Genomic DNA, 16,912 nt, shown 5'->3' on the forward strand with positions numbered 1-16,912 from the left:
AAACGGAGCTTGTGAACATAGGACAACTCGTGATTAAGAAATACTGTCAACAAAGTTCATGAAATTGGAAGAACAAAGCTTGTATTTAGTGTATATCCTCACCTTTCCGGGGTTGTAAGGTGTAAGGAGTGGGGGTGTGCAAAAAAACTGTCAACCCATAAAACAAAATCGGACCAAACTGAATCAGGTGGTCTAAGCCGGTTCCATAGCGATTTGGTCCGATTACGGTTTCAAAATAATGGAACCGTGAATTTTTGGTTCAGTCACCGAACCGACCCAGACCAAACCATTATAATATGTATATAAAAATATGTTATATTATATTATATTATATATATATATATATATATATATATATATATATAGCTATACCTATACACTACTCTTAACTTTGTAAAGGATTTCGGCACAACGTTCAAACGGGAGCCAACATTCATCATTATCTGATATTTTTTTATTTACTTTTGCTTCTCCTAATGTTTTGATTTTTGGGTACATGACAACATTCCTCCACTATCTCATTTTTTTCCTTTGCTCACGCCGCCTCATTCTTCTTAGTTCTCATCATCGTAGGATCCAGTTGTTAATCAATCTCTCTTAAGCAACCAGAAGTTCGGTCATCGTCGGCGATCTTTTATCGCTAACGTCGGTGACATCTTTCTCACACTCTCTATTCCTCTCTCTCACTTTCAGTTCACATATCTCTGAGTCTCATGGCGTGTTTGCGCCTCAAGCACAACCAACAACGACAACGAATCAAGTTTCTTAATTTTCAACCACAGATTTGTCATCTTTTTCAGTTTCATCAAGATTCAATCTTATTTTAATTTATAGGGTTTTGCTTTTGGGTCTATTTCACCCACTTTCTCCTCTCTTTTTCTCTCTTTATTTTAGTCTTCGATTCGGAAATGTGAATACTTTCATTGATTTTTTGTTGTATATACAATTTAAGAGAAAAAACAGGGAACTAAAATTCAACTAGAACAGTGGAACCGAACCGAATTAAACCGTTTTTTCACGGTTTTGGCTGGTTTGGTTCCATGGCTCAAATGGTCTAGTTCGGTTTCAGATTTTCTAAAACCGTAGGGAGCGATTTGGTTCCAAAAATTTTCAAAACCAGACCAAACCGGACCGTGTGTACCCCTAGTAAGAAGAGTGTTCAAGGTCACCGATACAAAATGCTATAAAAAAATAAAAATAAAAAAATGAAAATTTAACAAGAATACGAGATTATTGAGAATTTTATAAATTTAAAATTTACAGTACAAATAGATTCTGTGGCTCTGGGAACTTTGATTGGAAGTAAAACACAAGCAGAAAAGGAGCTCAAAGAAGAAAAAGTTTACACTAATATTATATAATGCAAATGACAAAATATATTGGAAATCAGCCAATTCTTTCTTACCATCAATTAAATCCTCTCCCTCAATCTATCGAAGTGTGTTGAAGAGATGACTAAAACCCTAATTTATATTGAAATATTCAAATTTTAATTGCTCGGCATTCCTTTGGAATATTAAGAAATTATTACATGGACCGTTAGACCCCATTACTAACTTACATATAAGTAAATTTGTCAATTTTTTTCAATTTTTTTTCCTTACGTGTCAATTACTAATTCATCCTGGTTCGGAAGTTCTTAAAAAAATGTCCTGTTTTGAGAACTTTGAGAAGTGTGACTCACAATAATGTAAGTCACAATTCTCAAAGCAAGACACTTTATTTGAGAGCATAGGTATTAATAATTTATGCAGAATATTAGACCAACTCTAATGGTCCGTTTTTTGGCGAGCCCAGCCCAATTTGGTAACCCAATCCACTCCATTGCGGGTCACCAAAATTGGGATGCCAATTTAGAATCGCCTATATGGGTTGCCTTTTTTTAAAAAATTAATAAAAAAAATAAAAAAAACCAATCCGGATAAATTTTTAAGGCACTGTTTGGGTAAAAAAAAATACCAAAAATCAGTTTTTTTGGTTTTATTTTGGAGTGAAATTTTTTTTTTCCTTGAAGTAAAATGCCGGTATTCGGTCCAAATATCACTCAAATATAGATTGTGTCTTTTTTTTTTTTTTTTTTTTTTTTTCACTTTAACATGACTTTTTGTGTGGAATTAAGGATCAGAGCCCGTTTAGGATTGCTTCTTTACTATTTAAAAGCATTTTTATTTTGAAAATGAGACTCAAAATTTGAAAATAATACTGTACCACAGGAAACTATAGCAGCTTCTTGAGAAACTCTCTCTTGTGCTTTTCTTTTGAATTAAAAAATTAATTGCCAACAAATGCAATATTGTGCCATTTCTCAAAACATACTCTTATCAGCTTCAGCTCATCACTTAGCCCCCGAAATCCAAAAAATTCAATAAGGCACCACTTGCTTGTTCAACAAAATTGAAATCCTCATGATCAATTATTCTCACAGTTCTAGAGACAGAAAGCAGGAGCTTAGAAACTGAAATGGTGAATCAAAAACTACAAACATGCTTCAAAGTCTCCAAAACTGCAATCTTGACAAAGCCTCCACCACACTCCGTTGAAGGAGCATTATACGCGGCTCGCCGCATCAAACTTGAGCTTTGGCATCCCTTGTGAAGATCTGAACCAATGATTAGGATACTCTTTGTTTCTCATACCTGAAACAATCAAATCTAACTACTAGCTTCAGAACATTCTTGTAGCAGAGATTCACAACCATATTAACCACAACCTGAGGGCCCCATTTTCTTTTCTTCAAAATAGACCAACACAGCGAACCACAAATCCATCAACTCGATGCACTGCTGCTTCCATTTTGTTGACTGAAATCGAGCTAATACCATAATCTGCTGCTGTTTCCACAGAGAAAGAGAAAAGGGAAAGCGCAAAGGTTACAAGAAACTTCAATCTTCACCGGGAATTAGATTCTAAAGTCATTATAAGCAAAACCTTGCAAGTGAAAACATTGACTCTCTACCTGATGTACAAACACAGTATAAAAGGAGTATTCCAAACAAAAATCAAACAACTGTCTCATCAGGAATAAATGTAACAAACACAATTTCATAGTCTTTCAATACAAAGAGAACAGATGCAAAATAAGATGGGAGCCCACTTGATTCCATGTCAGGAAACTTCTTGTTCTTTCTCAAGAATAATTTGACAGTTTCTTGAACTTCTAGGAAACATTTCCACTTTCTTGAGAAATTCTCTCTCTTGATTTTCATCTAAATAAAAATTTACAATTGCCATCTTATGCAATACATTGCAATTTCTTAGAAAATACTCTGTCAGCTTCAGCTCATCACTCAGCCCCCGAAATCCACGAATTCCAATTTTTTGAAGATGCATTGACAGACAACAAGGCACCACTTCTTGTTCAATAAAATTGAAATCCTCAAAAGCATTATCTTCACAATTCTAGACACAGAAATCAAAAGTTTAGAAACTGTGAATAAAAAACAAAAAAAAATACTTCAAAATTTTCTTACGTGTTAATTTATTCACCTTCAATCTAGTCAAATCAAGATATGCCAGGTTTGGCATGCTATTGAACAAAACCAGTAGACGTTTCCAACCATAGCAATTGGAACATGCGGCCCCAACCAAGTCAAATTAGCGAATAAAGGCAGTTTATTGTCATCAGCATAGTCGAGAGCCTTAATAAGACATGAACATAAGTCATGGAAGTGCTATACATATATATAGATCAAATTTCAAAAATAACAGCAATAACAAAATTAAAAGGAAAAAGAAAATCAACACTCAATATTATCAAGAAAAAAAATGCAAGCTTACTCCCATGGTACGAGCGCCTAGAGATAGATATTTGACACTACAAAACTTCCTGAGTAGCACAAGTACACGATGAGCATGTTGTTTGGTTGACTTGGTTTTTATGCAGCAGTGTCCAACATCAACATCCACTTCAACCAATGAGATTAGGTTCTCAAGCACATACCAAGGCAAGTAATCTTCCCAGAGAGTAAGAAACTGAAGACTCGGTGAATTGATCACAATTTTGTTCTCTTTATATTTAGAAGTCTCTTCTACTTGATAACCTCCCAAATCTAACTTACAACGCTTCAGAGGCGCCCGCGTTGAGAGATCGAAACTTAGTTCATGATAACTGTGAACAAGTCCTTCAATTAACAGATTATCAAGAACAGGGCAATTCCAGAAAAGATTTTGCGTCAATCCATTGTCCGGAAACTTAAATGAGACATGGAGGACCTTGAGACTTTTAAAATGGACCGAGTGAGGAACAGTACTTAAACTTACAAGAAATCCCAGTTTTAAGACTACAGTGTTGGGCAAGTGAAGAGGCTTAAAGGGCACCTAAAATCCCATTCGCCTTGCTTAATAAAGATTTCAAGTTCTTGAACCCCACGTTTTATGGCTACACTTATCCATGTATATACTCTTGATAAATCATTTTCTTCTATACAGTTCAACAGGAATTTCTGAATGCGAGAGAATTCATGATTGAAAAGTACTCGATCAACAAAGTTCATATCTGAATAAGGTTCTCCATACGGCAAGTTGACATCAAAATCTAGAATGGGAACAAAAGCCCAAAGATGCTTCCATCTTGATGACAGTATGCTGGTTCCGACCGCATCTATTGTTGGTAGGAAAGACAGAATGTGAACAATAAGTGAATCTGGCAAGCTACTGAGCCTATCTACCTTCTTCAGAATTTTTTGCACTTCCTTTGAAGAATCCTCATGGTTTGAGATTGAAGCCACGGTTTTGTAATGCAAAAATAGATAACTGAGAACCACCAAAGGTTCTAGTCAATGTATCTCATCAACTCTTCAGGGTTGTAAGGTCGAGCATTCAAGGTCACAAACAAAATGAGTGTGTTATAGGTGAACACAAAAAAATAAAAATAAAATAAAAATAAAAATAATAATAATAAGTACATGAGATTATTGAGAATGTTGTACCAAGAAATTAGTTTATAGTACACTTGGGCTTCTTCCTTCAATCACCTGGGCTCTTTCTTCTCCACTAATTCATCTGAAGATAGAAGATACATGTGACTGATCTTTCAATGAAAGTAGGCCCGTGATACTTTTGACAAACACTAGGAGTACATGAATTTTGTATGTGGAACCACTTTGGCAAATTATAAAATTGATACAATCGAAAATATATATAATGCAAATAATAAAAAAGATTTGAAATTTATAGAAAAATTAGAAGCAGAATTACTTTACACAAACTTGAAAGCACAATAAATACACTGAAGTTGTGAATACGTATAAATATTTTTGGTAGATAAATTCAATATTGATTAAATAGAGAAATTAGGATACACAATAACATTAATTTCTAACAAAGCAAGCTCATAGGCACTTTCCAAGTAAAAAAAAAAAAAAGCTCATAGGCACTGAAGAACGTAACAAAGAAGGTGTTTTAGTATTTCTTACCATCAATTAATTTCAATTTCACGGCATAAATCGGATCTTTCTTTCTCTCTCTATCTCCCTGCAACAGTGTTGAAGAACAATGAAAATGGAGAACTGAACCCCCCCCTCTCCAAAAAAAAAAAGATGCGTCCAAGATGGAGAAATTATTACATGCTCCGGGATTGGTCCTACCCAATCACAAATTGGCACACAAACAAAAAAATTAAATAAAGCTGACACACTAGCTTGAATGGCAGATTCTAATTGGTTGGACCACATCGATCATGTAATAATTTCTCTACCAGGGATGCCCATCAATTGCAATTGATGCAAGTTTTTTTTTTCTTCTTCCATAATTTCAGTTTTGATATAAATTTATATTAAAATATTAACGTGTACAAATTAGAAATTTCATATATTTTTTTTATTAACTGTGTTAATGGTCAACATTTGACAGGAGAGGTTAGAATAATTTCTAAAACAGGATTTACCATGTGTAAATTTGGCAATCTAAAGAAAAGGTAGAAGGGAGTTGCTTTATATTTTTTCCCGAAAATCTAAGCAAAGGTGTATAATTTGCATAATATTTACATAGTTCGGCTTCTAAAAATTGCAGTCATTAAAAAGTATCTTAGGTGCTTGGTAACACATTATATAAAACACTTCTAACAAAAGTAATTTTTTATTAGTTTGGTAATAATATTTTACAAAACAATTCTAGTGCTAATTTTACAATAATATACTTTAGTAGAATGTTACAATATTTGATAATAGTAACTTCATAAAAGAATTGGTGAAATTGTCTTAAAAAAATAAAAAGGGAAAATTTATCTAAGGAAAAATAATTACCTAAAATATACAACCTCTACTCAGAACACGTAACTATTAAAAGCGCTTTTATGATTACCAAACACATCTAAATGCAATTTTTAAAATAAAACGTTTTTATGTTGTTGAAAAGCACTCCAAACGGGCTCTAAGATGAGTCAATGACCTCAACAAAGTTGGTTTTTTTATTATTTATTTGTTCTTTTAATATTTTTATGCTCTTCACATATATAAGAGAAAATCAAAATGTTGTACAAAGTTGACATACACGTTTTGAGAAGACAAAACAACTTTGAAAGGTTGCCCGATGGAATTTGTATATTGACACGACTATCCTATGTAGCTTCTTTGCTATGAAGTACAGATACGGACACTAAATATGGGTATGACAGGAAACGAACATGACAAATCTAAAAAAAAAAAAACGTCATTAATACATAAAAAATAAAGGAATTAACACTTACCGGCCATGTAAATTGTCTAAATAACATGAAACTCCCATCTAGTTTCAAATATATACTAACCTCCCCTCAAATATATACTAACCTCCCTTATCTGACACTCTTATCTGGTGATGTCATGTTCAAAATTTACTTAAAACTCAAGAATACCCTTAAAAAGCTTGAAAATGCTATTTTGTTCATGTATTGAACTAACGAAAGTGCAATGGGTATGATAGACATTTAATATACTTAGGTCAAAGGCAACACTAATAGGGGTGGTCAGTGTTATTTTAAAAACCACAGGGAAGGTCCATATTATTTAGGCAATCTGCACGGGAAGTGATTGTAATTATCCCCAAAAAAAAGAGAATATAATATAATATAATATAATAGATATAAATAATAATTCCAACTCATTGATTCGATATAATTATGTATGAAATCACCACTTTGGAGCTAAGAGTTAGAGAGATTTATTAATTTTGTTTTCTATAATCTTATGTTATTTTTCTAATCAACCCAAGTCATATTTTTAACTGCATTGAATTACAGTCTTCTAAGAAAAATAATTACAAGTGGGACCACAACAATATCCTAAAAGTGTTCCAAATGCGTCCTTGTGTCCATGTTATGTCTCAATCATGTCCCATTCATTCACAACCATAAAATAAAGGGCAAATTACACAAAGGACCCCTCAAATTTTCATCTTGTACATATAGATAGAAGATGTCACAATATAACAAAAAGGCCCCCAAATTAACTGTTTGTGGTTAGTGAATTGATATGAATTTACATTTTTGTCCATAGAGTTAAACTATTTGCTTAATGAAAAAATCTAAATTTTTTTTATGTATTGTTAAAGTTACGGTTTTGCCCCTTGGAGAGAAGGGGATCAGGGGAGAAAGAGGGTTTTGACGGTGGTGGTGGTGGTCGCGATGCCTCCATTTTCTCTCTCCATCGATTTCTACTGTCGATTGTAGGTTTGGGGATAGTGGGAGTGGTGGCACTGCGGTGGTTGTAAGGTAGGAATGGTGGTGGCAGTTACAACGATGGGATGGTGGCGCGGTGGAGGCCCAGTGGTTATCTCTTCCGTTGATTTCTGCTGTTGATTGTGGGTTTGGGGTTAGTGGTGGTGGCAACGTCGGTGTGGTACTGTGGTGTGGTGTGGTGGTGCCGCAACCCCCACATACACCTTTCCCTTCTTCTTCCTCCTCCTCCTCCGACGACCATCAACCAATTTACCCTTCAACTCCACCCATCAATCTCATCCACATATAATTACACACAGATATATATATCTATCTATATATATATACACACACATCAATCTCATCCATATATGTATCTATATATATCTATCTATATACATATACACATATATATCTATCTATATATATATACACACAGCGGCTGCGAAGGGCGAATCAGGGTACGTCGGCCGGATCGTTTTGGGTTGTGGATTGGAGTTGGAAGTGGAGGTGGCTGTGGCCGGGCGAGCTTAGAACGGTGGCTACGAATCACAGGCGACGATCGCCTCGGAGAACCTAGATGCTCAATCTCGAAGAACCCAGTTCGGGCACCACCGGCGGTATCACAAGGGTCGGCCGGATCGACTTTTGATGAAGCACCAGTGATGGACATATGAATATAGGAGGCAGTGGCCGGAGGGATACATGAGAACGAGTTTGGGCTTGGTGCCGTGCGAGTCGACTCAGAAGATGAGGTCACCTTTCAGGTTGTAAACAGTGAAGCCATCGCCGGGGAATAAGTGAAAGGTCTTATGAACAGTAAGGTGGGTCTCTTCTTCGTATGCGAACTCATCATCAACAACTACAACGCAACTTTTCATTTTTTCTTAATTTCTGAAATTAATAGCTTTCAATTGCCTATAATATACAATATGTTTGTGTGTGGGGGGCGGTGAAATCTAGTATGAATCTTAAAGAGTGAAAATGCGATGAAAACGTTGAAGCTAAGGCAGTGTTTTAGAGAAGAAATACAGAGAGATGAGAGAGAGAAACATGGTTTTGTAAAAGGAAAGAAAGTGAAGGAGTCTTAGGGCAAAACCTTAACTTTAACAATACAAAAATTTTTTTAGATTTTTTCATTAAACAAATAGAAAGTGAAGGAAAAAAATGTAAATTCATATCAATCCACTAACCACAAACAGTTAATTTGTGGCCTTTCTATTATATTGTGGCATCTTCTATCTACATGTACAAGATGAAAACTTGAAGGGTCCTTTGTGTAATTTGCCCTAAAATAAAATATTTAACTAGTAAGACATCTCTAATAGTGTCTGTGTCATGTGTTTCAGTGTCCAAGTGTCTGATACCATCTATGTTACCATGGCTCAGGTACGTGTGTCGGACATGGGTATGTATCCATGCGTTGGACGTGTTAGATCTCTAAATAGAAGGAGACATGGACACTGCTAGATATTCATTTTATTTAATTATTTTATTTTATTTTCTAGAGTAAAGTAATATTTGTATCTAATATAGTGTTCAATATAGGTAATTAAATCATTTTAAATTAATAATTTAATATAATTGAATGATTTGATTTGTTTTTTTTTTAACTACTTGTCCACTCAAAAGTGTCGGACACATATCTCATACCCATGTCCGAGTAATATGTACCCAAATACGGGTACTTCAATACTTTTAAAGAGTCCATGTAACATAGGACACCATCACAACAACCTCTAAAAAAAGTGTTTGTGCTTTCTAACTCTTTTAATTTCTTGTCAAATCACAATCCTATAGTCCAAGGCGCACAACATATTGTGAAAAAACTCACTACCCATACCAATTATGTAATGTATAATCTATCGTTTGCACCGCTAGCCATCCAAATTAGTAGTTAAAAAAAAAAAACACACACACACACATCTACAATTAATGACCTTATTTGTCCAGTATCACTTAATGCATCTCCACCTACAGAAATGAGGGCCAATTTGGAATCAAAATGAGTGCAAAGACTTGCAATCATACTTTTTTGTGATTAATTAGGCTTTTCTCAATTGGTTATCTATTTTATAAGTAAAAGAATTAACTAAAGAGAAGCAATAAAAAATTATAGGAGCAAAGGGCCATTCCCTAAGACAAAGAAAACAAAATCCAAGTCCTAACCTATATCAAAAGGGAAAAACCCAAAACAACAACATTCCAAAAATTAGATGCAGGTAAAACACCCACTATTAGAAAAATAAAATATGTTAGACCCGGTTCGTAACTAGTGGGCAAAAAGAGCTTCATCAAAGCTAAGAAAAAAGAGACCATTACGATGAAGCCTATACTTTCACCTAATCAAAGGAGCAGCTCGTCAGATGAAGCCCAACTAAGCATTTGAAAGTTTGGTTGTTGAGTAATTGTCAAATCCCAAGAGAGCCGTTAGGTTAAACCATCTGGGGATAGAAGGTGTTAGAGGTGTCTAACATCGGATCTGGATGAGAAGTGAAATTGGTATGTAAGGGTGAGTATGCCGCACTACCCAATACCTTAAGCTTTTTGGTTAGATGGTAAGTGCCCGACCAATTACAGAGGGGTGCTAGAAAAGGTGAAAAAATGAAAGGAAAATGATAGGAAGGTGATTCCAAATCAATAAAGTATTTGGAGTTCTTACCTTAATGATATAGGATTTGGATCATCTCCAATAATTTTTCCCTCAAAGCATCTCCAAGCTTCATTCAATGATAAAAACTGCCATGTCATCATTTACCTAACTACCAACCATGTTATAGTTTCATTGTGATGACCCTGTGGGCGGGTGTGCCGTAAGCGGGTGCGAGAGACACTATCAGGTTACCATACTGGCGAGCACGGGTACACAGTCCCACATCGCCTGGGTAGAGGAAAGGTGAAGTGCTTATATGTAAGTGTGTCATCTCCAATTGGTATAAGGCCTTTTAGGGTGAAGCTCAAAAGCAAAACCGTGCGGGCTCAGCCCCAAAGCGGACAATATCATACCATGTGGTGAAGTGGGTCGTTATAAATGGTATCAGAGCCTGACCCAGCCGGAAGTGTGCTGACGGGAACGTCGGGCCTCCAAGGGGGGTGGATTGTGATGACCCTGTGGGCGGGTGTGCCGTGGGCGGGTGCGAGAGACACTGACAGGCTACCACATTGGCGAGTTACGGGTGCACAGTCCCACATCACCTGGGTAGAAGGAAGGTGAAGTGCTTATATGTAAGTGTGTCATCTCCAATTGGTATGAGGCCTTTTAGGGTGAAGCTCAAGAGCAAAATCATGCGGGCTTAGGCCCAAAGCGGACAATATCATACCATGTGGTGGAGTAGGTCGTTACATTCATAAACAAAGAACCAAATTAATCCAAACAAGACAGTCATGTGGTATTTTCGTACCTGTTGGATGGATTTATGAACCAAATTAATCCAAACAAGACAGTCATGTGGTATTTTCGTACCTGTTGGATGGAACCTAAGAAATACATGGAAAGGAAAACAATTGTTGAGGATCCATTCCAAATGATATATACTTGAAATTCGCCAATCTATGGATTTGCAAGAGAAGAAGTTCTTCATTTTGACTGATTATGTCGAAGATGAACTTCAATGAATAAGATAATGTATCCATTCATTTTTTATTGGGTAAATTGTATTGAACTCCCTTCCCCTTGACACACAGACCCCAAAAAAAAAAACACTAGTCAGTGGGGTTACTTTTTGATTTTTTTTTTCCAAAAACACCTCCACCAACTGAAGGTTTTTTTTATTTATTATTTATATTTTCTTATGCAATTCGTTAAATTGTGTAAATTTAACTAAAATATTTTCTTTCTTTCTTGAACAATAATATTTGAACTTATATTTTCTGTTACAGGCATAATGATGCTTTTATTAAAGAAAAACACAAAAGTACTCCCTCTATCTCACAAAAGATGTCCCTTTTTAGGAATCTAACTTTTGAAGAGTGTAGTCTTTAATATCTTTTAATTATAGTGGTAGGACATGAATTTTCGAATATACCCTTCTATGGTTGGTCAAAATGTTTTATAACTTCAAGGTAAGAAGGGTAAATTAGGAATATTAAAAAATTAATATATTGGAATTTGAATTGGGACAATTATTTTGGGACAATCAAAATAGAAAGGTCGACATGTTTTGTGGGATGGAGGGAGCAAAATTCATAATTATGAGTGAAACCAATGATCATTGGATTCAACTAATTCCAATAGTTACCGTCCATGTTAAAACAAAATTATTTCTAATAACATTTAATCAAATGTAGTTAGAAGTCAACCAGGTTGACATTAAAGTATTAGCTAATTAGTATCTCACCTAAAAATGTTCATTTTTTAGTTAAAGTATACCCTTGAACGTAAAACTCCAACAACTAGTGACTATATATTTTAATGTGTAAAATGATAGAATGTTATAGATTGTAAATTATCTTTCGATTTTACTAAAATAATCTAAAATCTATTATTATGAAAATTAATACGTATTAACTAATAACATAACAAGTACGAATTATTTAGCTTCTATAGCATTACTACTATAAAGATTCATTTCATTAATTTAATTATTTCGTTTCATCCAAGAATCAAGTACGATAATGAAGGCTACGAGTTGTAGAATAGAAATCAAGGAAAACGGTTCTTCATTAGATACAACACTCAACACATTGGAAGTGACATTTTCTGTAGTTTGTAATCATGAAATTGGAACCCACAAGAGATCTAAAATACGAAACAACATAATCCATGCATATTGTATTTCTCAAGTGACTTACACAGTCCAATACTCTCCGGATATCAAATGTAACTAATACAGCAAATACAATCTGGGTTTTCAAGACATATGGAAGCTTCAATATACGAGTAATAAATAAAGACACATACCAAATGTTGATGAATGAATTCGCAGCGATCTGGAACAGTGTCATATCTGAAAAAGAAGAGAGAAAGTAATCGGAGGGGCACTAGTGTGGTACCGGCCTAAGAATCTCCGACGGTCAAGTTAGTTCTTGACAATAAATAAGAAAAAAAAACAATTGAGTAGGGAATTGTTTTGTACCTTCGTAGGTCGACGTACCGGCCCCTTATTTATAGATGTTACATCGGTGGTAGCATCCACCTCGCAATTGACTCCCTTTTCTTTTCCAACACGGAAAGGAAAGCCTTCATTTATCCTTCAATTATTGTGGTTTATCCTACCTCTTAGCTTCCGTGACAGTCAGACTTCCTCTTGAACTGAAGATTACGTATTACCAAATATTCTTGGTTTATGATATTGGATTATTCTTTATGATTGAATATGGATTTCATTGTATATAATTTTTTAAGAAACTTTTTGTAAGTACTTATTCTCTAAATCAAATGTCAAAGCTTTTGGAAGCCATGGAAGGCTAGACATGCACTTGCATGTATCTACTACATATTGAACGGATCATAGAAGTCATGAGCACACCATCATCATCAATTAAAAAAGTTACACATAACTAAAATCGACCTAATATGTTAAATTGGAAACAATAAAACCAGATGGATCTCGTCAGGCTCATGAATTTACAATACAATATGCTTTTGTTGACCATGTTCACTAATTAAAGGGTTTGTATTCAGTAACACATAAAGTACCTGCAATATTCCAGTCACTACCTATGGCATGCATATCCACAAACCACAATCAAAGTTTCTTCAATAAAATAAATAATTAAACGGATCAAAGCGAACATAAAGAGTGGAATGACGAAATCCCTAACCCTAACCTGACTAGGGAGAAGGATTGAGAAAAAGGTGAAACAAAACCATAACCCTAGAAGTTTAGATATGAAAAATACCTTGTAGATGGTTCATGGGTGTTGTCTCCTCCGCTTCACTTGTTTTTCGTAAAGTCACTGCTCTGACAATGAAAAATAAATAAAAAAAAATAAAGCAACAAGGTGGGTTTAAGTTGAAAATGCGAGGGCAAAGAAAAAGTTGTGGAAAATGTTGCTAGCGTTTCAGAATTTTATATCGAAGTTAAATCCCATAATTATAAAAAGAGTAGTAATATATCTTCCAATTCCGATGATACGTAAAAATTAGTGGAATGCGGCCCACTTACCATGTGATGAGAGCTCACATCTTTGTAAAAAAATGTGCGTGTGTGTGTTGGTTGAGAGCAGTTTTGATGAATATGTGAAAGCAACCAATTTGAATGCATGTGAATTGGCTAGATATACCAATGACAAGGTATATCTAGCACATCCAATATCCACTTAATATTGAGTAAGATAAATGAAATATTTTGATTTTAGCCTGGATTTGGCATGCCACGTCATAAGTGTATTTAATTAATCAAATATAGTGGAACAACTTTTTTTTGAAATGATTCATTATCATTGGTAGGATATACACAATATCTAGTTATCTACTCCTATGGCAGAGGCTTGGAGACCACAGAGAAGAGAAGGTGAGAGGGCAAAGGTTACAAGAAAATTGAATCAGGGTGTGAATATATTTGTTTTCCTTAATCTATAGTTTTTAACCAAAATATAGTAGATTTATGAGTGAAAACGTTGACATTAAAGTAGGGTTCTAAACGTTGACATTAAAGTAGGGTTCTATATGTATATACATTATACTAACCAAACCTGATGTAGCATTACTGAACCAGAAAACCTGTTGGCTTCTTCAATTTTAACATAAATTGCATTAATAAGCAGTAAACCAAGATAATAGAATTTTTTTGCCAAAGTTTTCCAAATTTGACATTCCATTGTGCAGTATAATAACTATCCCATCCGAAATAAATGCAACAAAAACTATTTTATTGTCTTTCAATACAAAGAGAATGGATGCAAAATCAACTGCGAACCCACTTGACGGGAAAGAGTTCTCAAGAGAGTATAATTTGCCAGTTTTTGGAACTTCTAGGAAACAGTAGCAGTTTCTTGAGAAACTCCTCTCTCTCTCTCTCTCTCTCTCTCTCTCTCTCTCTCGCCATTCCTCTGAATTATAAGAATTAATTGTCATCTTATTGGCACCCATTTTGACAAATTACTTGGCAAGCCAATTTGGTGATGATCAGGATAAGGAATGATTTAATTAAAATGTGGAGTTTAAGTTTTAAATTTTCTAATTCTTAGAGTATTTCTCAAGTTCATCATAATACTTTATTTGAGGTGGAGAAATCTTTAATTGGGGTGGAGTTGTGAAGAGATTCTTATTCGAGGTGGACCTATAGAGAAGCACGTGAAGATTGAATTTTGAGCCAAGATAGAGATTGTTGGGTTTGTGGTTCAAAATTTGTGTGCAGAAAATTAGTTTCCTTTTTCGTTTTGGAAGGCTAAATTTTGTGAAGGAAATTGTATCCCATTATGTTTATATTTTAGAGTTGTGATCATTATGATAACTCCTTATAAGTAAGTTGGGAAATTCTTGTTCAACAAGAAATTGGATTTGAAGACTCTATAAATAGAGATAGATGTAAGGGGTTTAGAGAGAGAGAGAGAGAGAGAGAGAGAAGAGAGAATAGATGTAAAGGGAGTTTAAGGATGAGTGTTGTGAGGAGCGGGGAGAAAATATGTAATTCCCGACTGTATACATGTAGCCTCATAAGTGATGATGAGTGAGTGAGTGGGGTTTTGACATGTGATTGTATATTATCTTCCTTGATTCATAATAGTGAAATCTCTCTCCCATAGACGTAGCCCTAGAGTTAGGTGAATCATGTAAAATATTGTGTTGTGTATGGATGTGTATGATTGTAATATTTATATATGCTTATATTGATGTAATGTGATGTGATGATATTTTAGCTATATGTGATGAAGGTGAGATTTAACTCTCAACAACAGTCAATCGTTGTGTGGGTTGGAGGGAGTTATTTATCTATACATCTAACTGAAAGGACTAGCTCATTGAGTTCTTGCTAGAGTTTGGAAGTACGCAGTCTTACTTACGCATATAGATTACAGATAGACTGTTTCTTGTTTAGTTGTTTTGAGCTCGTGATCTTGAGATTACAATGGAGCAATTTTACTGATGACACACCATATTTAACCTAATCCATCATGGTCGATCATCACACTCTTTTTTCCATACATCATACAATAAAGAAAATTACACCCAAATCGGAAAAACATGAACAATGTAAAATCAACTCAAACAGAACAGTACTTCAATCTTCTTAATTAATGCTTTCGAAGAGCCAAGGCAGAGAAGAAAAGCAGAAACATAAACGCCACCACTGCCATGAACGATCCAACCACCGCTCCACTAACGCTCTGGCAGAAATCAGTGAACTGCTGGCAGATTGGATTCCAATTTGCGCTTGGACTTCCAGTGTGAGCCAAGTACACTATGGCTGTAGCTGAAGAAGCTGCGGCTGTGATCAGACCAGTAATCACCTGCAATATATATATATATATATATATTTATAAGCTAGCTAAGATGTACCATATATATATATATATATATATAAGATCAAATTATTGCAATTACGCTAGTGGTGATTAGGGAGCTTACGATGTCACATATGATTAGGAGGAGCCTTGGTCCTACTGCATGTGGGCGAACTATGCACAGTATAGAGAATGGTAGGGAGAGTACAAGGTAGCTGCAAACTATTGCATTTGCGATTACAAAGAACCTGCATGCATGCATATATGCACATCAAGTATATGTATATATATAGTTACTTAAACAATATCGATTGAGTTCATGCATGCCTTTGACTTGACATGCATTCATCAGTCGTTTCTGTGCACAACTCAGGAGCCAAGTAGATGAGTGATGGAGTTTCTTCAAAAGCTGAAAAAAATAAATAAAAATTAAATTAAATGTACTTACTGAAAAGTGGGTAGATCGTCATAACCGGCTGAGAACTGAAAGAACTGGGTGAAAAAAGGTAAAGTCTGATCACTAGTTCCCATGGTGACACTTGCAGCTAGAGTGGCTGCTATGGCACCCAGCCGCAGAACGAAGTCGAATATTGCAAGGCCTTTCTTATTTCTTCCTCCTTTTGGAGCCGCTGGGCCTTTTCTGCTTGTCTCTGCAATGTCAATGGTGGTTGACTCGCCGGTCTTCATTTTGACTTGAGTTGCGAGATATATAACTTTGTGTGTGTATGTGTGTGAGAGAGAGATGTAGAGGAAGACTCGAAGGCTGTGATTAAAATGGATAGATGGGAAGACTTTATATAGAGGACCACGGAAGAGTTAATTAGTCAATGAACTTTGCAATTAATTATGAGTAATTAAATTAAGTGGGTAGATATATTACTATATTATTAT

General features: G+C 35.1%; 1 protein-coding gene and 1 long non-coding RNA gene across 6 annotated transcripts; both read right to left on the reverse strand.

Annotated features, from left to right (window-relative positions):
* Nucleotides 1-2,079: 2,079 nt before the first annotated feature.
* On the reverse strand, nt 2,080-13,640 carry LOC132302972 (uncharacterized). 5 transcript variants are annotated; one of them, XR_009481019.1, is made up of 5 exons: nt 13,475-13,640; nt 12,534-12,884; nt 5,415-5,472; nt 4,929-5,001; nt 4,555-4,794 (listed from the first exon to the last, which is right to left on the reverse strand). It is a non-coding gene; the product is annotated as an uncharacterized LOC132302972 (long non-coding RNA). The 5 variants fall into 5 exon arrangements; XR_009481021.1 differs by having other exon boundaries at nt 12,534-12,579; nt 12,709-13,640; XR_009481017.1 differs by lacking the exons at nt 4,555-4,794; nt 4,929-5,001 and adding exons at nt 2,080-3,399; nt 3,487-3,638 and having other exon boundaries at nt 12,534-13,640.
* A 2,171-nt stretch (nt 13,641-15,811) lies between these two features.
* Nucleotides 15,812-16,766, reverse strand: LOC132302203 (casparian strip membrane protein 2-like). The gene is made up of 3 exons (XM_059799074.1): nt 16,470-16,766; nt 16,146-16,269; nt 15,812-16,027 (listed from the first exon to the last, which is right to left on the reverse strand). The coding sequence occupies exons 1-3, from the start codon at nt 16,706-16,708 to the stop codon at nt 15,812-15,814; spliced, it is 579 nt and encodes a 192-aa protein (XP_059655057.1). The 5' UTR covers nt 16,709-16,766.
* Between the last annotated feature and the right edge of the window lie 146 nt (nt 16,767-16,912).

The sequence above is a fragment of the Cornus florida genome, unplaced genomic scaffold (genome assembly GCF_030987335.1).
Source record: "Cornus florida cultivar Cherokee Brave unplaced genomic scaffold, ASM3098733v1 CherokeeBrave_3.0.0_Hap2_Chr04, whole genome shotgun sequence".
NCBI classification, from domain to species: Eukaryota; Viridiplantae; Streptophyta; class Magnoliopsida; order Cornales; family Cornaceae; genus Cornus; species Cornus florida.

Excerpts from the sequence above, each read along its gene's own strand:
- LOC132302203 (XM_059799074.1), bottom strand. The coding sequence starts at position 16,708 with ATGAAGACCGGCGAGTCAACCACCATTGACATTGCAGAGACAAGCAGA. Across the intron at positions 16,270-16,469 it reads GACGATCTACCCACTTTTCA|GTTCTTTGTAATCGCAAATG; the intron begins GTAAGTACATTT and ends GCATGCATGCAG. Across the intron at positions 16,028-16,145 it reads TCCTAATCATATGTGACATC|GTGATTACTGGTCTGATCAC; the intron begins GTAAGCTCCCTA and ends TATATATTGCAG.